At 38.9% G+C, this 22,858-nt stretch overlaps 1 protein-coding gene across 1 annotated transcript in view; it reads left to right on the top strand.

Moving 5' to 3' along the window:
- LOC134356821 (receptor-type tyrosine-protein phosphatase gamma-like) overlaps positions 1-22,858 on the top strand; it is a 699,039-nt gene that overhangs the window by 388,844 nt on the left and 287,337 nt on the right. Inside the window, exon 5 of the mRNA XM_063067988.1 lies at positions 10,537-10,629. Coding sequence (XP_062924058.1) covers positions 10,537-10,629 — 93 coding nt within the window. The remainder of the gene's footprint in view (positions 1-10,536; positions 10,630-22,858) is intronic.

Raw genomic sequence — 22,858 nt, 5'->3', positions numbered from 1 at the left:
AAAAGATTAGGATGGGATCGGTCAGAGGGGAGAAGGCTATTGTTTTGGCCAGGTCTACTGATAAGGTCTCTCCCTTAATCCCCGAAGGAGTAATTAAACGACTCGCACCCATGTGTTTGATTGTCCCGAGGAAATGCAAAGAACTGGGACGTTGGGTGATTGTGGTTACAATAGGGTAGCCAAGTAAACAACACCCATATTTTTTGAGTAATTCAGTGACTAAAGGGCTGATGAACACAGAGATGTGTATTGGCAATTTAACACGGCTGTCTGAAGCCAGCTTGATAGTGAACCTTGAAAAAAATGAATTCGGCCACACGAAGGTCACTTACCTGGGAATTGTGGTGACACAGGGGCAGCTGGCAGTGATGCAAGCTACAGTGCAGGCTATCGCTGACCTCCCAACCCCGACAGACAAGAGGGCCCTCAGAAGGCTTTTGGAGATGGTGGGGTACTGCAGGAAGTTTTGCAATAACTCTGCGATCAATACCCGTCCCCCTCCTACTAAGCCCTTGCGAGAGAAAATTGAGTCGGAATGGGACGACCCTTGTTGTTGTGGTCCGGGACAAAACCAAATGAGAGGTTACATTGGTCGCAATTCATCAGTGTTTTTTGGCCACTCTGAAGTTTGCTGAGTTGGAGCCTGGTCTAAGGAATTATTAATAACACGTGTAAAAGGAACAGAAAATGTGATGACTGTCTGTCAAGGTGTTGACAGCTTCAAATTCTCTGTATTAGCTAAATAACTGTTAAAGATGTATATTGTGTATGTATCAGATAATGTAGTCATGTTTGTAATTTTTACCTCCCGGTAAAAATCCTTAAAGGGGGGAAGTGTTACGAGAATACACATAAAATTAAGATGTTTGCTGGCCTGGGCTAGCATCAGTGGCATCAGCAGTTGGTCTGCCACCTGCCCTCAGGGGAAGGAGAGATAAGGAACAATGGAGCAGCGTCTGGAGATGTGTAATGAAGGGACGTGGGAGAGAGAGCTGTCTGGAGCGGCTCCCCTCTTTGAACCCTGAACTGTTTGAAGTGATGGACAGGCGATACCCCAGCAGGGGGATAAAAAGGGACAGGTTCGCTAAGACACAGACACACGCCACCCGAGGTAACGAGACCCTGGAAGCGGTACGCTTCTCACGAGTGGGTGAGAAGTACCAGACAACGACCAGGGTGGAAAGGTACGATCAGCGGGAACCCGGTGTGTGTCCGCCCTTGCCTGGGTGCCGGGTTCACTGCAGAGGATCGACCGCATCTGGAGGAGGGGTCACAGTCGGTGACCTCAGGTGACATCACCAAGGACCCGCCCAAATGCTGTTTGTGAGCCATCTCGCTGGTCTGTGAGTGAAGCTGTGCTGAATGATGAGTTGTTCCTATTCTATGTCTCTCTTCCCCCACCTTGTCCATCGCCATGGCAATGATTACTGCGAACTGGACTACTAACTGGACTGAACTTTGAGTCATTTTGAAATTGGTCCTTTACCCCTAGACAACGATAGAGCTTGATTGATGCTGTTATCTTAATTCTGTGCACATGTGTGGTTATCATTGTTGAATTGTTGCATTTATTATCCTTTCGATTACTGTGTTGCTTGTTTCTTTAATAAAACTTTCTTAGTTCTAGTACTCCAGACTCCAACTGAGTGATCCATTTCTGCTGGTTTGGCAACCCAGTTACGGGGTACGTAACAATAGTTACACCAGTAAAACATTAATTATAATGACCTTCTTGATCACGTGGGCTTGTCGCAATTTATTCATGCAGATTTCCTTGCTTTCTGCCCACCCACTAAACCTGTCTAGATGAAGGGTCTTGGTCCGAAACATTGGCTGTTTATTAATTTCCAAAGCTGCTGCCTGAACTGTTGAGTTTTCGGGCATTTTGTGTGCATGCAGAAACAGCCAGTCATATGAAACAGTATTATTGTTCATTGCTAGGAAATTTGCGTAGGATATTGTGCTTCAGTTATATGGGAATTGGTGAGACATGTCTGTACAATGTTGATCTCCTTAATGTGGAGGAAATTTTCTGAATTAGATGGATTGGTTTATGAGAAAGGTTGAACAGACTCGATATGCATCTGCTGGACTTCGAGTGAAAGAAACTTACTTGAAACAAGTGAGATCCTGAAAGGTCTCGAAAGGATGAAAGTGGAAAAGACTTAACTTCTTGTTAGAAAGTCCAGAACAAAGGTCGCTGTTAAATTGAGACAGAGATAAGGCATTTTTATTTCTCTTGGGTGGTCCAGAATAAAAGGTACACAACTAAAAGATGATTCACAAGGCTTAGAAAGTAACAAGGCAAACTTCAATCATATTTTAGGCTGTATTCATCATGAGCATTCTTAAAAAGAACGTAAAACATAATTCTGATTAAATAGACCTTTATCTGTTGGGTCTCTGTTTAAAGTGATTATTGTAAATTTTTGTGCCCAATGCTGCAACGCACAATTTAAATGCAAGTTCAGTTTTCCATGGTAGAGTAAGCTCCAGAAAGTTTGAAGAAATGCTTAAGTAAAAGCATCCAAGCAAAAACGGAAACAGGGCAGCTGGTTTTAAACTTTGGATAAACACAAGATAAAATACATGGAGAGGAGAAATGGGTAACGACTGGGATATTTATCTCTCATAATTGGAAGATTATTGTTATCTTTCTCTGAGCATGCTAGGTCCCACACAAATTGTCACTGGGCTACATCTAGGCTCCTTGGTTTTCCATCAGTAACTTCAGGCATTTAAAGCATAAAATAAATGCTGATAAAAGCAAATTAGCAAAGAAAAGCTGATCCAGCCATGATGTGAACTATGATATTAATCATATATTCAGATATAACTAAGTAACATCATGATAATCAGTACCTTCCATATGTTTACTGATACTAATTAATTTATTCTGCTTCCTATACATTCAAGTTTATTTAGTGTGCCAGACAACATATTTTAACATATTTTACATATACACATTTTCCCATTGTACATTTTAGGGATCTGATCTGTTAGCTTGTGGTAAATGTACTACAAGAATTACATTTCAACAACAGTTTAATTTTCAGAATGACATTAAGCTGATTGCCCTAGAAATTGGTTCGTTACCTCTTAGTGACATTTCAACAGTTTTGTAGGTTACCCCAAAGCAATTTGTGGAGATTCCAAAAGGGTAAATATTTTCAGTTGCATCATTAGTTTGTTCTATGGCACAGCATACTGGATCAGTTTCAGCACTGAATCCTCAAATGATCTGGCACAAGTTTTTCCAACATTTAGTCTCTCAATTGATTGTGGACTTCAGGAAGGGAAATCGTGAGAACACTCACCAGTCCTCATTGAAGGATCAGAAGTGGAAAAGGGTGGTTTTAAGTTCCTGGGTGTCAATCTCTTTGAGGATCCATCCTGAGCCCAACATATTGAGGCAATTACAAAGAAGGCATGATGGCAGCCATATTTCATTAGGAGTTTGAGGAGAATTGGTATGTCACAAAGACCCTCGCAAATTTCTACAGATATACCATGGAGACCATTCTAACTGGATGTATCACTATCTAGCATGGAGGGGCTATTGAACAGATCAAAAAAAGCTGCAGAAAGTTGTAAACCCTGCCAGCTCTATCATGGACATTAGCCTTCCCAGCATTCTGGGCACTTTCAAAAGGCAATGCCTCAGAAAGGTGCTATTCACCATTAAGGATCCTCATCACCTAGGACAGGCTTTCTTCTCATTGCTTCCATCAAGGAGGAGGGTCAGGAGCCTGAAGACAGACCACTCAACATTTCAAGAACAGGTTCTTGCCCTCCACCGTCAGATTTCTGAATGGACAATGAACCCATGAACACTATCACAGTATTTTTTTCCTCTCATTTTGCACTATTTATTTAATTTAGTTTTCTTTTTTATATATACTTATTGTAATTTATAGTTATTATTTATTGCAAAGTACTGCTGCTGCAAAACAATAAATTTCATGACATATGCAAACAATAGTAAAACTAATTCCAATTCTGATTCATAAAATACATTCAGGTAGAAACCTCCAAATTAGATCTGCAGTAGGAGATTGCTTCCTTGGAATCAGAAGAACAAAAATAAGTGTTTGAGCAGTGCAAAGTGTAACAAGGCAGGAGATTGACTGGAAAGTATCTCCCCATACTAACTTCCAACTATGCCTGCCAAAGGGTTGCCCTATCCCTCCCATTACTATGTACAGAAATTAATAAATTTTTGATAAGTAATGTGATAATTCTGGCAAATAACAACCCTATCTCATTACAACTTATTTTCCAATTGTGGAGTTCCATAACTCCCGTAAAATATATGTGCATATGCAAATGTTTTTCTGCATTTAAAGTCCATGAATAACACAGCCTACTTGCAATGAAGTGGTCCTCACTGATCTGCTACCCCATCCTTTCCACTGAAACTCAACTCAGTCTATGTCATGCGCCCACCTAACCCTTCCGGTCCAGTGCCACAGTGTTTCTCCATTGCTGAAGCTTTCAGATCCTACTCCCCAATTATGGTCCTAATCCTGCTCCTTTCACCATTCCCCAGTTCTGTCTCAGCCTTCTAATCAGCAGAGGTAAGTCTTCAGTGAAAGTTTACAAGTTGAAGACCTGTTCTATTATATATACTGCCTTAGTCCTCATGCAGTTGAATTTGGATGCCAGAAGTTTTTTCACAAAACTGGCATGAAAACCTTGCTCAAAAGCTGCACTGATATATAGGTCTTCCTCAGATTGTAGCAAGGTTCTGTTCCTGGTAACTGTCTGTAACCCAAACTATTTACAAGTGTAAAGTGCAGACACATACAGAGTTCCACCCAGCAGAAAATGCCTGAAACCCCACAGCAGCTGGCAAATCCATGCTGCCTTTCTCTGAAGAACTCATTCAAGAATATTTTCTGTGATTGTCAGTGATAGCTCATCAGACTGATTGGCCTAAGAGTTTTGCAGCATTTTGATCTGGTCACAGTTGCCCTGCAGATGGTGCCATCCTACACTAAACACCAAATTAAAGCAGATCTTTAGCAAGTGCTCAAGGAAACTTGTTGGCTTTCTACAACTCAGTGAATGTTGCATAGATCTTCTGCCGCTGAATACATAACCTCGCCTAATATAGAAATCAATTTGTTCATTTTCTGTGTTGTTTATTAGCTGTGTTGGTTATAAATTCAAGTCTTCCATGCTGTATCCTCGGGGTCAATGGCATTGGTCAATACTGTAAATCAAAAGTTTAGAACAATCAATTCTCTTGCATCTGTGTGTTTATGCATGTTTGTGGGATTCGGGAGAGAGATAACAGAATCTCTGCCCACATATCCACCAGGTCAATATCTTGTTGAATCCTTTGACAGCCTTTCTTGAGATCCATAACTCTGCCAATTTTTGTGTCTACCTACTTACATTTTTCCCTGAATCATTTGTTATATCTAAAAAACACAGAGGTCCCAACATTCTTCCTTGTAGAATACCTCTAGTCGTGGATATCCAGTCAGAGTAACACCCAGTCCCTATTACTCTGTTTTTGTAGCCAAACCAAATTTCAATCCAGTCTAACAAGTCTCTATAGTTCTCCTGTGCCTTAATCTTCTGGATTAGTTTACCATGAAGGATCTTGTTGAAAGCTTTACTAAAGTCCATGTATACAACATCTTCAGCCTCTGTCCTCATCATTCATTTTCATCACCTCCTCAAAGAATTCAGTTAAGTTTGCAGGGCATGTTCTCCCCCACACAAAGCCATGGTTATTATCCCTAATAAGTCTATATTTTTCCAAATGTGAGTAGATCCAATCACTTCAATAATTTCCACACCAGCCTATACTTGTCTCTGCTGCCCTTTTAAGCAAATGAACACCAGACAGAGAATAAAGAGAATGTGAAGATTTCTGTCAAGACCCCAGCAATCTCCTTTCTTGTCTCTCAATAACCTGAGATAGATTAGGCCCTGGGATCTTGTCTGTCCTGAGGTTCTTCAAGAGGCTCAATATTGCCTCCTCCTTTATATCACCATGCCACAGAATATCAGAGCATATTGATAGCAAGGATATTAAATGTCATTAAATTTGCACAACAGTATTGTTTTGCTGACTTTGAAATAAGCTCTCAACAAGGAACTGGCAGTCTTTATTGTGAAAACGTTCTTTGCTGGTGATCTGAAGTCAAGCATACAGTATGTTCTGCAGGATCTCTTGCATTCAGCACCTGCCAAGTATTTAAGCCAGTTGACCAGCCAATCTTATTATTTTCCTCATAAAGCACAATTTAAGTTGACATTATATAGAGTGTGCATTACAAAAATTGGTGTGTTGAATTGTGGTTTATCTAAGATATCAAGACCGTTTAAAAATGTGCTACTATCATTTTAAGTCCCTCATTTTGAAGAACTGTAGTGTGAGCTACAATATGCATACATAAAATTATTTATCTTAGAGCCAGATAGTTCCTCAGTCTTAACTGTTATCTCAGTGTCTTTGAAAATTGATAAACCTGATGTAATAGCTTCAGATTTTCAGAGTTTCTATTTAACTATTTTGTTCATAGAGTAAGACCTGTGTTGCAGGCACAACAAACAGTATAGACTGAAAAAAATAAGGTGGAATCCATACATGTTTGCTAATTCAGTGTTGAACTCAACGTGTTGAAATGACGAAGTCATAGTGCATTTCAAGGAGTTAAGGTGTTAAATTCTGATGATTTTGCCATTCATTTTGCCTAGTATTTCTGGTAGGGTACAGTTAAATTACTGCTTACAGCTATTAGTATGATCTGAGGAAAATCCGAAATATGATTAAGCTTGTGTTTTATGATATTCATCCATAATTGCATGATTTTCCAAATATGAGATTTCCATGCATTATTATACATTGGAACAATTCATTCCATGGGGAATTAAGCCTTCATCTTTCACTCATTGTTGTAGTTTTGTATTTATTTTTGCTAAGCAGTTTTCCAGTTCTTTCTCAAAGGAATTAAATGGATAGAATTAGCTGTCTAAGCTGGGAGTCTGTTCCACCTGATAAGAATACTGTGGGGAAAATAATTTGTCTTAATCTCCAATTTTGCTTTTACATTATTCATTTTCTGACATGTTGCCTGTTCTGTGCTCACACCCTAAATTAAGTAATGTGCTATAATTCATATTGTCCATGGCTTTCAGCATTTCAAAGACTTATTCAAGGGCTTCCTCAATGTTTCTTTTCCAACAAAATGCTCAATCAGAGATTTTGTGGTCATGATTTAATGCCCTAAGACCCGGAATCAATGATATAATAATTATATTTTGTGAAAATAAATGATTTGGATGAGTCATCTTCTCCTTTAAAAGATTTTGAAGTAACTCCCCATTAAGGAAGGTCATTAAATCAGTTGACCAGTGACTTTTGTAGCTCTGTTGGACTCTTTCAAAGATGCTTTCTTTTTGGGTGTCTCATAGCTAAGTGTGCTATTACCAAAGATTTCAAGTTAATGCATGCCTTTTCCTTTATTAACTGACTCATTAACATTAAAAATGAACTACTTATTACAAAAAGGATAGGAATGACATGCTCCCTTTGAGGAACCTACAATGAATTTTAGCTCAAGCTTATACATTTGAGTTTCTACTAAGTATACAATGACAAGCTTGCCATTAGGAAGACGCAGCTTGAAGTATGTATGTATGTATTTATTTATTAGCATACAGCACGGTATAAGCTCTTCTTGCCCTTTGCACTGTGCCACCCAGCAACCCCTGATTTAACCCTAGCCTAATCATGGGATAATTGTGGGCCGAAGGGCCTGTACTGTGCTGTACTATTCTATAATTTAACTGGTATGACCTTGGACTGTGGGAGGAAACCAGAGCGCCTGGAGGAAACCCATAAACTCCTCACAGGTAGTGGCGGGAAATGAACCCAGGTCACTGGTACTATAAACATTGCACTATCCACTGCGCTACTGTGCTGCCCATCTGGAGGTTCTTGGGAATAAAATCTGTTATGTTTTGTAACTCCAAAACTTAAAACTAATTGAAAGAAAAACACGGCACTGGCAGATGCATACCAACTTTGTTTTTAAACTTTAGTGAGGTGCACACATACTGTATGACATGGTGGCGTAATGAATACTTAGTCATTGACAATGGAGCACAGTTTGTCGCAGAACAGTTTCCGTCATAGTGACATGGAGGCTTAATGACGTATGCCATGCATGTACTTTTACATACAACCTGTAATGAATTAGGTAAGCAACAAAGAATGCTTAATCAAACAATATATTTACAATATTACTCAAATATTAAATACATAACACTCCATCCCACTTAGCTATAAACTCCAACTCGAAATAGAATGCATCTCTATATATACAATTTAAAATTTACTGTGTTTTGGAAGTCTGTAGTTCTCAACCAGAAGATCACTCTGCTTGGCAGGAGAGGCTTTGGCTGTGAAATAATCTCAGGTTCTGTGGCCTTTAGGAATTGACTCTGGGACTGCAGGAAGTGTTTCTGACAACTCTGCACACCTTACTTTTCTAACAGTTGACTCTGCTCTCCTCAAATGATTGATGTGTCATCTCCAGATGACATCAGACACAAACTCCACTGTGTAGCAGAGTGGTCCAGTTCTGTCCTTAGTCTTTCCAAGTACCCACTTTTGATCACCTTTGTAGTCCCGTACTACGAATGTTTGTCCAGGAATGAAACACTGAACTTCCTTGTTTCAGGAGCCCTCAGTTTGTCTCAGCTTCTTATCATGCATACTCCTCTGAGGTTGGTTTTGAGGAGATGCAAGCGTGAGTGCAATCGATGACCGAGGAACAGCATAGTTGGCGAGTTCTTGGTTGTGGAGCGTGCCACAATGCGATATGCAAGGTGGGAATCGGCGATCTTCTGATTCAATGTCATTGTAGTGAGTTCTGTTGACATTACTTGCAGTACATTCTTTAGACTCTGGATAAATCTTACCGCCAAGCTACTTGTAGCTGGAGGGTATGGTGAGGATGTAATGTGTGTTAATCCATTCATTTTCAGGAATGATTGAAACTGTTCCACAACAAACTGTGCTCCATTGTCAATGACTAAATATTCTGGAACTCCAGTCCTTGAGAAGATGCTTCTCAACACATCAAGAGCGTGTGAGGCTCTAGTGAAGGTTATTTATCTCTCTATCTGCAAAATTTCCCCCTCTGTTTAATGTGTAGGTATTTGGGATCCTGTTGAGATTGTCTGGTAAGAAACCATCCACCTCCTTCTGGTCACTTCCATCATTCCTCTTGGGAACCTTTGCAGAACCTGGGGACATGTTTCCCAGACACATTACCCTACAGCAAAAATGTATTCATTATCCAGACGATAATGCTTTAAGAGAATAATGAGATTTTTTTCAACAAGCCCTTGAATAATCGGCTGCAAATTGCATTTGGATGAGCTTTGTCTTGTATCAGTGAATTGCCATAGAAATCAGCCATGAGGATCGTAAAAAGACCAAGAAAATAAGATGCACTTTATATTTTCTAGAATTGCAGGTGTTCTTTCAAACCCAAAATGTTTGCAGTGAGCATCACTGCTTTTTATTCAGGAAAGACATAAGGTTATACAGACATGGTAGTTTGGTCTTGAAACTAGTCTGCAATTCTTCATGGAAAAACAGACAAATACCTTGATTTAAAAAAAAAATATTGAATGGAACCTGCAATTTGAATTTGCTATTGGCTTGTCAGGGGAGTAAAGGACTGGGTACATCTGCCTCTCTGGTATAGTTCCCTCCATTGTTTGGTTTTACTCTGAAAAGGGAGTTTAAAAGCATATGACATATTTCAGAAATTTAGAATTAGGCTAATTTTTCATATTTTACAAGTATTGAAGGTTGTGTAATATCCCAGATGATTTCTTAAAGCATGATGTTGTGACTGGATGAATAGGTATTGAGTAACACATTAGAAAAGATGAAAGGGTATTTGTGCATGCACATAAAAAATCAAATTTTGTTTTTGATAATCAAGTACACTTACTTAAGAGGATTAATTAGTTGTCATTAATCTATTATGATTGCCATTACATTTCGAAAGGCAATGTTTTAACATACACAAGTGATTGAATAAAATAAAAATGTATATACCAGAATAAAGATGGTAACTACAGTTTGAAAGATGTACTTATTCGCCTTCTGATTAATTTGCAGTGGTACCATCAAAAGATGTTTTTATAGGGAGTAATTAACTGAACACATCTAATTACTGCATTAAAATTATCTTCCTAATTGTCTGATTTTACAGAAGGTCATTTTGATATAGTGTTCTTCATTCTCCTGTGAAAAGTATTCTGCTGGGATTTTAGATGTTGCATGAGGACAAGATTGCTGAATGTGTGTGACTTAAGTGATGTAATTTTCATTGATTAATGAAGGCTTTACTAAAGGGTTACATGATTTTTAATTACTTCATGTTGATTTTTTTAACCAATTCATTTAGAATTGTAACAGAATAAATACAGAAAATATCTATTTAAAATAACTCCTTTATAAATATTTTGCTTTTTGTTGTCCCTTTATAAAAACAGATGCAGATTTATCTTTCAAATCCTGACAATGATGACATGGACATGGCATCCAGAAAAAATGGTGTTGCAGGAGCAATGGCGATATTCCTTCAGGTAAGATAAGTTGGATGGTTTTGCTGCAGCACCCTGCAGAGTAATGTCTTGTCTACAGAGCACTAGACTGTTTAAGCTTCTGTTTAAAATCAGCTCGTAATGAAGAATTTAATATGATAAGACAGTGTAATACAAACTGGAACAGAATCTGTAGCCTTTCTCAGAAGGGATCAAATTATGAAATAAGAACACCACAGTCATATATAATCAGTTTAAATATTTGTAATCTGTTGATTGAGTTTCTTAAAGTTTGAATCAGACTTTTACAATATCATCCATGTTTTCTCTGATTTAAAGTACACTGAATAAAAGTAATTTGCCTGTAACCCTGATGCGGTGCAATGCAATTTCAAACCTGAACTACAGACCAAACACCGTCTTGCAAGCCTCACACTGCAAATTCCTTAACTGCATTTTCAGACTGGTGCTAAGGCAACAGTTTTGTTATACTCATCCAAAGTTGCATTACGACAGCTGTAATTGATTCAATTTTCACACCTTCAGGTTTTAGGGATGTTGTGACATTTATGATCATCAAGTTTTGCTGTAGACCCAGAGTAACTGCCGTTCAATCTTAAGACATTTTTCTTTTTCTTAAAGCTTAGGGGAGTTCCTTCATTAAATGTCTGTTTTTTTGTTCCTTTATCAGTGCTCCACACCAGCATAAGATAGTGATGCGACAGGAAGCTCATTAATTCCGATCCATTAATACTGTGCTACTTGCCTTAGAGTGAATGAGTTTTATGCTAGTATAATTTTTGTCACTGCTGCACAAATGATTGCAATAAAACTACTGCATATACAAAATCTGAATCAGAGTCAAGAACCAACAGTTTAAATATCTTACTTCTGAAAGGATTTTATTTGTTGAAACAGAAACAACAAAGGAATCGTTTGTAAGTAAAAAGCATAATTGTCTTCATCAAGTTCTCTCACTCCCTTCCCACCCCAATCCAGAAGGAAATTATCAGTTTATTTAATTCTCCTTGTTTTCATTCATTTTCTACCTTGTCTCTAATCATATGCTACTGAGACAATGGCCTCTGTGATTCTCTATTTACATGTGTGTCCCTTGTTCTTCCTCTGGAAAATTAGTCTGCTGTTTTCTTGTGACATAGGAGGTCATTTGGCCTATGGGGTTTGCCTTTTTATTTTTTTTTATTAATTTTTTTATAAGTTTCTACAATACAACAGAAAAAAACACCAGCAAAGAAGAGATTTATATAGTGCAAAACAAACATGTCTAATATACAATTCATAACAGTAAAGAAAAAGCACCCAAAATAAAACCATATGAAGTTAGTATCCTCCCCACCCTCTCACTACGCAATTCCAAGCCAACATGAAAAAAACGGTAAAACTGAACCAGAAAATAAAGCTGAAAATAACGGAATAAAATACAAAAAAAGGAGGATAAACCGTTAATCTAAAGAGGAATTATGAAAATACTCAAGAAAATGTCCCCACACCTTATGGAACTTTATGTCCGAATTAAGAAGTGAATAATGAGTCTTTTCAAGGTCTAAGCAGGGCATGATGTCTCTAAGCCATTGAGCATGAGTGGGTAGGGCAACATCTCTCCACCTAAGAAGAACTAAATGTCTAACCAAAAGAGAGGCAGAAGATAATGTTTGACGTTTAGTCGGACTCAAATGCATGTCAATTTCACCTGAGGTGCCAAAAAGAGCAATCAAAGGGTTAGGTTCTAATAGCAATTAAGAATATGGGATAAAGTTAAAAAGACTTCTCTCCAAAATGTATTTGGACAAGCCCAATACATATGGATAAGAGAAGCCTCGTTCTCTTTACACTTGTCACAAAAGAGACTGATATCAGGATAGAACCGCGATAATTTAGTTTTAGATATATGAGCCCTATGTACAACCTTGTACTGCAAAAGACAGTGGCGAGCACATAAAGAGGTTGAGTTAACTGACTTAAGAATTGAATCCCAAACCTCGTTGGACAGAGAAATATTTACATCATGCTCCCAGGCAGTTCTAATTTTATCAAAGGGGGCACACCTCAAGGTCGCTAACTTATCGCAAATAGTAGATATTAAACCTTTACCCAATGGATTTATACAAAGAAACAAGTCCACAACATTTTTTTTTGGACATCTCAAGAAAGCTTGGTATTAAAGGGTTAATAAAATATCTAATTTGAAGATGTATATTAAAACATAGTACATAGTCATACTTTATTGATCCCGGGAGAAATTGGTTAAAATGAGTATTAGGTAGGTTAAACTTTGCAGATAATTGTTCAAAAGTTGCAAAATGATTTTCTATAAAAATATCTACAGAACGTCTTATGCCCTTTCTGTACCAGACATGAAATGTTAAGTCTTGCACAGAAGGTCAGAAAAGATGGTTATGTAAAATAGGACTAGAGAGAGAGAAACTGTGAAGACCATTATATTTTCTGAACTGAGCCCATATTCTCAGAGTATGTCTAATGAGAGGATTAACAATTAGTTTAGGCAAATGACAAGGAAGTGCAGATCCAAGAAGTGTGGAAATGGAGAAATCCTTATTAGAGTTCAACTCCATTTGTTGCACGGGGCGACTGAGGAGAACCCAAGTGCAGGACATCAGCACGTCGTCTGAGTTGGGAATGCTGGTGTAGACGTTAACATAGAACAGCAAACCGGAGGAATCTTGACAAGGAGACGGGATCTACAGGGACTATCTAGAAACTAGAGCAGAACTTGGAACTAAACTTAGAATTAACGGCTCTAAGCAGACAAGAGAACGAGGTTTCACACGAGACTAAACCAACAAACTGCCAACCTGAGAAAGAGAAGCCATCGTACTTATTTCACAGTCTCTGTTGAAAACCAGCTGTACTGTAATTAGGTAAGCTAGCAGCAATTGGAAATCTAATGACTGAAATTAGGGCATAATCAGGGAGAAAGGAGTGTTAAAGGGGAACAGCCAAACAGAACCATGACACCATTGCCACCCATTTTGGGCAGTCAGACAGATTATAAAAAGAAGACCAAAAAGTAAGACAACGTATATTGGCTGCCCAGTAATATAAGCAAAAATTAGGCAAGGCCATGCCACCTTCCCTTTCAGGTTTTGGCAGGTGAAATTTATTAAGTCTGGAACGTTTGCCCTTCCATAGATAGGATGAAATAATACAATCTAATGAATCAAAAAAAGCTTTAGAAATAAAAATTGGTAAAGATTGAAATAAGTATAAAAATTTAGGAAGGATATACGTTTTAACAACATTAATTCGACCTACCAGAGACATGGACAGGGGTGACCTCTGTGTCAAACTCTGTTTTGTATGATTTAAAAGATTAGTGAAATTTTCTCCAAAAAGACGCTTAAAGTTCCTTGTTACTGTAATACCGAGGTAAGTAAATTGATTACTGTATTTACTACTTTAAAAGGGAAGTTATGAAATTCTAATATTTGTGCTTCTCTGTTAATTGGGAAAAGTTCACTCTTATGTAAATTAAGTTTCTATCCGGAAAGCTGGCTAAGTTTATTAAGAAGTGAAAACATTGGGGGTACGGAGGTAATTGGATTTGATGTAAAAAGTAAAAGATCATCAGCATAAAGAGAAACTTTATGCTCAATACCCCTCCTCCAAATCCCCATCAATTCAGCTACAAAATGCAATCGCCAATGTCTATATGGCCAGATCAAAAAGTAAGGGACTTAAAGGGCACCCTTGCAGGGTGTCACGTTTAATGTTAAAGGGTTGGGATTGCTGAGAGTTGCTCAAAATAGAAGCAATGGGGTATGAATATAGCAATTTAATCCATGTAATAAAATTTTGTCCAAAATCTTATTTTTCTAAAACCGCAAAAAGATAGTTCCACTCCACACAATCAAATGCTTTCTCTGTGTCAAGAGAGATGACACATTCAGGAGTCGCAGTTGAAGGTGAATATAAGATATTAAATAGATGCTGTATATTTAAAAAAAAGGAGGCGATTTTTAGTAAAACCAGTTTGACTTCAGAGATAATTGAGGGTACAATGTTCACCAATCTATGAGCCAAAACTTTAGCCAAAATTTTGACATCAACATTTAACAAAGAAATTGGCCTATACGAAGAACACTCTGTTGGGTCTTCACCTTTTTTCGCTAAAAAGAATGATACTTGCCTCATTAAATGATGCTGGTAACTTACCATGTTTAAACAAATCGGATAAAACTAAGATTAATTCAGGCAAGAGCAGTGAGGAAAATGATTTATAAAATTCTGCAGAACACCCATCAGGTTTACCAGACTGCAGTGCAGAAATGGCTAAGGATATTTCTTCTAGTGACACTGGCTCATTAAGTTTAACTTTGAGATCAGGAGAAAGTGAAGGAATATTTAAACTATTTAAGAAGTGCTCGACAGAAATGCTATCATTTAAAGGTTCAGAGGTATAGAGTCGAGAATAATAATTCTTAATGTATCATTAAATTCAGAATGATTCAAGGTAATGTTCCTATTTCCTATTCAAATTTTTGAAATTTGTTGTTTAGCTTTAGAGCATCTTAGTTGGTTGACTAAAAATTTACCAGATTTATCACCATGAATATAAAACCAGCTCTTACTTTCTAGAAATTTGATTTCGATTGTGTGAGTGGAAATAAGGTCAAACTTAGTTTGAAGTTCCACTTGCTTCTTATACAGTTCTGAGTTTTTGGTCTGGGCATATAATTGGTCTGTTGCTTTAACTTGACTAACCAAATCTAATCGCTCTGTATATGTCTTTCTTTTCAAATTTGCCGTATATGAAATTATTTGACCCCTCAGAAATGCTTTCATGGCATCCCAGACATCCTGAGTTGAGATTTCAGATGACATGTTAGTATTTTAAATAAAAGTTATCTGGTCCTTCATAAATTTTACAAAATCGTTACCCGACAACAGGGTTGGATTAAAACGTCAATGTTTATTCATAGGGGGGAAACCAGGAAGAATTATAGACAGGGTAACTGGGGCATGATCTGAAATCAATATACTCTGGTAATCACAAGAACGAACAGATGGAATCAGGTTATCGATTAAAAAATAATCAATTCTAGTAAAAGTGTGATAGACATGTAAAAAAAAAGAATAATCTCTCTCACTTGGATGGAAAAAATGCCATACATCAGAGATACCATAATTAGAAAGGAAGGACTGAATTGATAAAGCAGATTTAGTTGGTAATCTAGGAACAGAAGGCGATCAATCCAAAACTGGATCTAACCAACAGTTAAAGTCACCACCCTATATAAGAGAATATAAACTCATGTCAGGCAATAAAGAGAAAAAAACGATCAAAAAACTCCACATCATCTGAATTGGGAGCGTACAGGTTAGCCAAGACTACCGTAGTATTATATAATTTCCCAGAGACAATAATAAACTGACCATTTGTATCAGATACTTTGTTATGAAGCTCAAAGGGAACATTTTGATTTATAAGAATTGAGACGCACCCCGGCTTTAGCTGGAAAAATAGAAAGGAAGTGCTGCCCCACCCACCTTGACATGAGACGAGAATTATCAGAACTACGAATGTGTGTTTCTTGCAAAAAGGAAATTGCAGCTTTAAGCTGCTTAAGATATGAAAACACCTTCTTTCTTTTAACAGGATGGTTCAATCCCGTAACATTCTAGTTTATAAAATTCAATGGACTAACCATTGTCATTTAAAAAAACATAGAGGGTAGTAGGCATGAGCAAAATGAAACATTCAGATAACAGCTCTGGGGCAAAAGTATAAAACAAGAGAACCAGGACAAAGGTATGTCCTGAATGACAAAGAATAACTAAAGGATCTATAAATGCTATTGGCATTTGAGATCCCTGCCCCCCCCCTCAAATCCCACCACAAGAAAGCTACCAACAATCAGCAGCAAGCTCTTCAGAAAAAAAAACACCCCAAAAACCAACTTCCAGTTTCTTAACATCATCATAAGCTACATTTTGTTAACAATTCAAAAACCGGGAAACTTACGCACTACTTATTAAAATTATACATAAAGAAAAAAAAATAATTCCCCCAAAATGTATTAAGCTTAACTCAAAATAATAATCCAAAAGAAAAGATATGAACTAAAAAAACGCGTAAACAAACTTTAACCAGTAACCTACCCACGAGAAACTATGAAAAAAATTACTTGTCCACCATTTTAAATAATCAGACTGAATCTGAGGGAATCAAAGTGCCAGGGAGACTTTCGATAAATTTCTGAGCTTCTGTAAACCACTTTTTGTCTCCAGTAGCGAAAGTTATTCGGAGACGAGCTGGAAAACGCAGGGAGGGCCTAAATCTGCGATTATAAAACTCTTTCATAACTCCTTTATACTCAGCACACAGATTCAGAACTTGGGAAGCGTAGTCCTCAACAATACGAATAGACTGACCCTTGTATACCAACTTTCCTCTCCGACATGCTTCCATAATCAAAAGGTCTTTCACCTTATAGTGATGAAAACACAGAATTACTGGACGTGGCGTATGGCCTGACTCCGGCTTAGGTGCAGAGGTACGGTGAGCTCTGTCTAACTCGGGTGGGGTTGGAAGTATATCGTTCCCAATAATCTCACAAAGTAAAGTGGAAAAAAATTCAATGGAAGATCCATATTCGAAAGCCTCTGCATGCCGAGGATTCGTAGATTTTGACATCTGCTCCGACCTTCCAGGTCAGTAACTTTGGATGTTAACTTGCTGTTATGATCTCTCAAGCCGGAGCAAATGGTTTCCAAATGGTGAAAACGACGTTCTAAATAATCGGTAGCGGACTCAAGATGAGAAAGACGTTCGGCATGAGCCTCCACTTTGGAATTAATTTGATCCAATTTTGACTCCAACGAACTGAAAGAAGACTTAAATTCAGATATTATATAATGTTGGTGCTGTTCCAAAATGGAGACAATCTCAGCAGAGGAACCAGCAGCTGAAACTTCTTTTTTCCCCGATTTGGTAATCTTTGCAGCCATAGTAAGACAGGCGTATTCGCAGACAGGAGGGAGAAAATATTTAACAATCAGGAGTAAAAAAAAGAGAGAAGTGTGGAGATAAGAAATAAAACGGAGCGACAACTTTGACCGGAAGTCATTTATTTCTTTCACACTGACTTCCTGATTGGGATGAATTGGATATACCATCTTGATATTCCTCTCCTATTTTATATTAATCTTTTGAAACTGCTTTGTTTTCTTTTCACTTTCTTGATTCCTTTAATAACTGTCCTTTTTAAAATTATTTATTCTGAATGTTTAATTCATGTTTTGACAATGTGGGTCCTGTGTAAAGAAGAAAATACAGCTAAGTTTTTTTATTTCATTGCAGTAGCCCAAAACTGACTGTTATGTTTTTCCCTCTGTCTGTGTTTTCACTCCCAGAACTCTCTGTAATTTTGCTGATATATTAGGAAAGCAGAGTGAAGTTTTCTTCTCACCATATGCCAGGCTGAAATGGCTACCTATTACTGAATCCATCCAATGTGCACTGCTTTTAAATTAATGGATTTAAAATACTATCTCCATACTGCCAGATTACTATTCAGATTGTAAAGGTGGACACTTGTCCCAATCAACCCAGCACATATTTACGAAGTTAGAGTTAAATATCTGTAGTGTTTCTCAAAAAGTGCAAAGAGCGATTAGACATTTTTGTGTATGTTCATTCTGCAGAAGATCTTCCTATGAGAGTGGAAAATTGCATGCATATTATGTTAGAATTGTGTACAGTTCTAGTCACCACACTACTGTAGCATTGGGAACAGTGCAGTTGAGATTTACTGTAATGTTGCCTGGTATGGAGGGCTTCATATATAAGAAGAGGTTGGATAGTCTGGGTTTATTCTTACTAGGAGATTGAACGATAATCTTGTTGAAGTTTATAAAATAATGAGGGGCATAAATAGTGCTTTCCCTAGGGTGGGGGTATCTAATCCAGTGGGCATAGGTTTAAACTGAGAGTTTAGGCAGAAACCACCTTCCACCTCCCCTCCCCATCCATTCCCCTGCCACCATGTGATTTTCTAACATAACCTTTCAGCATTCTTCATTGGCAAGGAGGAGCAGCAGCACTTGCTGTGTGCCCCGTAAGAAAGCATGCAGCCTTCCTCACCCAAGAACATAGAACAGTATAGCACAGGAAGAGTCCTTTTGGCCCCCAATTTCAGTGCTGAACATAATGCCAAAAAAAGCTAAATCTTTTCAGTGTGTACATTATCTATATCCCTCTTCTCCCTGTCTATTCACATGCTTATTCAATTGCCTCTTAAATGTCATGGTTGTATGTGCTTCCACCACTACTACTGGCAGTGCATTTCAGATATCTACTCAGTCTGTGGAATATAAATTGGTCCACATACCTTCCTTTGATTTTTCCCTCTTACTTTAAATGCATATCCTCTCATATTTGACATTTCTACCCTGGAAAAGAAAAGATTCTGTCTGTCCACTCTACCTTTGCCTCTCATAGTTTTATTAACTTTGGTTAAGCCTCCCCTCCACATCTGAAGCTCTATAGAAAACAACTAAAGTTTGTTCAAATTATCCTTAAAGGTCATACCCTCTAATCTAGGTAACATCCTGGCAACATCTCCTGTAACCTGTCCAAAGCATCTACATTACATCTTCCCTATAATGGGGTGACCAAAACTGCACACAATAGTGTACCAGTGATGGAGTGTGAAGTTTTTGACTTAACAAGCTTCGGTGTGAACAGGCGAAGGTGTAGTTAAGAAGAGGTGAGCCTTTTTATCAGTGTAGAGTAGTCAGGATGGAATGCTCCTCCTGACAGATGTGGGAATTCAGGATATCTGATGGTTTCCCTGGTGACTACGTCTGCGGGAGATACGCCCAACTTCAGCGCCTGACTGACCACGTCAAAGAGTTGGAGCTGGAGTTGTATGTGCTCAGGATCATTCAGGAGTCTGAAGTTCTTCTAGACGAGACTTTTGAGGAGGTGGTCACACTCAGAGTACAGCTTTCACACAGTAGGTGGGTGACCACTAGGTGAGATAAGGGGATTAAGAAGTCAGTGCAGCGTTCCCCTGTGGCCATTCCTCCCAGCAACGAGTACACCTCTTTTGATACTGCTTGGGGTGGGGGAGGGGTGGAAATGACTCATCAGATCACAGCAGTAGCAGCCAGGCTGACGATACTGTGCCCGGCTCTGAGGCTCAACGGGGAAGGGTAAAATCAGGTAGTATGGTAGTTTAGGAGACTTGATAGTTGGGAGATAGAAAGGAGATTCTTTGGTCACAAAAGAGACACCAGGATGGTGTGTGCCTCCCGAGTGCAAGAGTCTATGATGTATTGGAGTGGCTGCAGGATATTCTCAAAAGGGAGGGGGAACAGCCTGAGGTTCTGGTGCATTTTGGCAGAAAAGGAGAAGGGGTCCTATGCAGTTAGAGTCAGGAAAAAGGCTAAAGAGAAGGACCTCCAAGGTAGTAATGAGGCTAGTGCAGGTAGGAATGGGGTGATAACATGGATGAATGAGTGCTGCGGAGATGGTGCAAGGGGCAGGGTTTCAAGTTCGTGGATCATTAGAACCTTTTCAGGAGAAGGGGTGATCTGTACAAGAGGAATAGGTTGCATCTGAACTGGAGGAGAACCAGTATCCTGGCCAGGAGGTTTGCAAATGCTCCTTTGGAGAGCTTAAACTAGTTTTGCAGGGGCCTAGGAACTGGAGCACCAGATCTGTAAGGGTAAGATTGGACCAGAAGGTAGATGTCAGGGAAGGTATTGAAAGCCAATATTGAAATAACAGGTATGATGGGTTGGATAGTTTGAAGTATATATATTTTAATGCTAGGTAAGAGTAATGAACTTAGATGGATCAGTACATGGAACTATGATGCTGTAGCCATTACTGAAACTTGATTGAGACGGGCAGGGATAGGTGATTAATGTACCAGGTTTGCAAAGTGTATCTAGGAAGGTTTCTTAAATCATTATGTGGATGGTCCAACAAGAGGAGGGGCTACCCTGAACTTGGTGTCGGCTAATGACTCCGGTCAGCTGACTGACCTTTCAGTGGGTGAACAGTTAAGGAATGGTGACTACAACTCCTTAACTTTCAGGATAGCTATAGATAATGATTGTTATGATCCTTGTGGGAGAGCTTTAAATTGGAGTAGGGCAAATTATGAGGGCATTCGGCAGGAACTAAGAAGCATTAATTGGAAACACCTTTTCTCTGGCAAGTCCACATCAAATGTGTGGAGGGTGTTTAGAGATCAATTGCACAGTGTACAGGAAAAGTATGTTCCTTTTAGAAGGAAGGACAGGGATGGAAAGATGAGAGAACCTGGATGTCCATAGAACCGATTAACTTAGGAAGAAAAAGGAAAAGTATATAAAGCTTCGGAAGTTAGGATCAAATGGAGCACATGAGGATTATAAAGAAACCAGAAAAAAAAACTAAAGAAGGGAATTAGAAAAGCCAGGAGGGGCCATGGAAAGTCCTTGGTAAGTAGGATTAAGGTGAATAACAAGGCATTCTATATATACATCAAGAACAAGAGGATAACTAGGGAGAGAGTGGGACCACTCAAGGATAAGGGGGGGAGCGGTGGGGGGAAACATTTGCTTGGATGCAGAGAATATGAGTGAGGTACTTAATGAGTACTTTGCTTTCGTATTTACCAAGGTAAAGAGTGTGGAGGACCAGTGTTGAGTGAATAAATAAATTAGGGTATTTAGAGGTCAAGGAAGAGGAAGTGTTAGGCCTTCTTGTCCTCTCCAGCCATAGCGACTTCTTGGGGGACTGGCAAGTGGCAAATGTTGTAGCTCTATTTAAGAAGGGAACAAGGGAAAATTCTAGGAACTATAGACCTGTAGGGAAAATGCTGGAGAAAATTCTTAGGGAGAGGATATCTGAGCATTTGGAAACCCGTAGCCTAATTAGGGAGAGCCAGCATGGCTTTGTGCAAGGCTGGTCATGCCTCATCAACTTGAGTGAGCTTTTTGACAAGGTGACAAGAAAGATTGATCAGGGTAGGGCAGTGGATATTGTCTACATGGATTTTAGTAAGGCGTTTGACGAAGTCCCTCATGGGAAACTAATCCAGAAGATTAAAATGCATGCAGTCCGCAGTGAATTGGCTGTTTAGATTTAGAACTGACTTGCGCATAGAGGACCTCAGAAGTGCAAATGCAAGGAGACAGTACACTGTTAAGGGCAGGATCCTCAACAGTGTTCTTGAGTAGAGAGATCTTGGGATCCAGGTTCACAGCTCCTTGAAATTCGCTACACAGGTTGATAAGATGCTTAAGAAGTTTTATGGAATGCTTGCTTTTAGTAGTTGAGGTTTTGGTTTCAAAAGTCAGGTGGTTATGTGGAAACTTTATAAAATTTTGGTTAGGCCACATATGGAGTATTCTGTACAGTTATGGTCACCCCATTACAGGAAGGATGTTGAGGCTTTGGAGAGGGTGCAGAAGAGGTTTAGCAGAATGCTGCCTGGTTAAGAGGGCATGTGCTATGACAAGAGGCTAAATAAACTTGAGTTGTTTTCTCTGGAGTGCCGAAGGCTGAAAGGAGTTCTGATAGAGGTTTTCAAGATTATAAGAGGCATTGATAGAGTGGACAGAGAGTATTTGTTTCCCAGGGGTGAAATATCTAATACCAGACAGCATGTATTGAAGTTGAGAGGGAGTGGGTTCAAGGGGGATGTGATGGGGCAAGTTTTTTCACTCAGAGAGTGGTGGATATCTGGAATGCGCTACCTGGTACAGTGGTAGAAGCATGTACATTAGAGGCTTTTAAGAGACATTTGGATAGGCTCATGGATGTAAGGAAGATGGAAGAATATGGACATGGTGCTGGTAGGAGGGGATTGTGTTTGGGTGTTTTTGATTTGCCTTTTAGCTGATTTGGCACAACATTGTGGGCTGAATGGCCTGTCCCTGTACAATGCTTTTCTATGTTTTCTAATACTTCAAGGGCAGCCTAACCAATGTTTTGTATGCTGGAGGTGCAACATGATTTCCTGTCGCATGTATTTATTGCACTGACGAATGAAGCCAAGCATGCCATATGCCTTCTTTACCACACTATCAACTAGTGTGACCACTTTCAGTGAACAATGGATTTGGGCCCCAACATCAATGGTGGTAAGGGTGCTGCGTAAGAACGTAGAAGCAAGAGAAGGCTACCGAGCCTGCCAGCCTGCCCTATCATTCAGTATGATTATGGCTAATCTATTCACAATTATGTCTCCTCTGTGCTACAGGGCCAAGGTTATCTGTGATACACAGATTT

This window comes from Mobula hypostoma, chromosome 15, assembly GCF_963921235.1.
Source record: "Mobula hypostoma chromosome 15, sMobHyp1.1, whole genome shotgun sequence".
NCBI classification, from domain to species: Eukaryota; Metazoa; Chordata; class Chondrichthyes; order Myliobatiformes; family Myliobatidae; genus Mobula; species Mobula hypostoma.
Note: the sequence above shows the minus strand (reverse complement) of the source record. Positions and strands in the feature narration are given on the sequence as shown.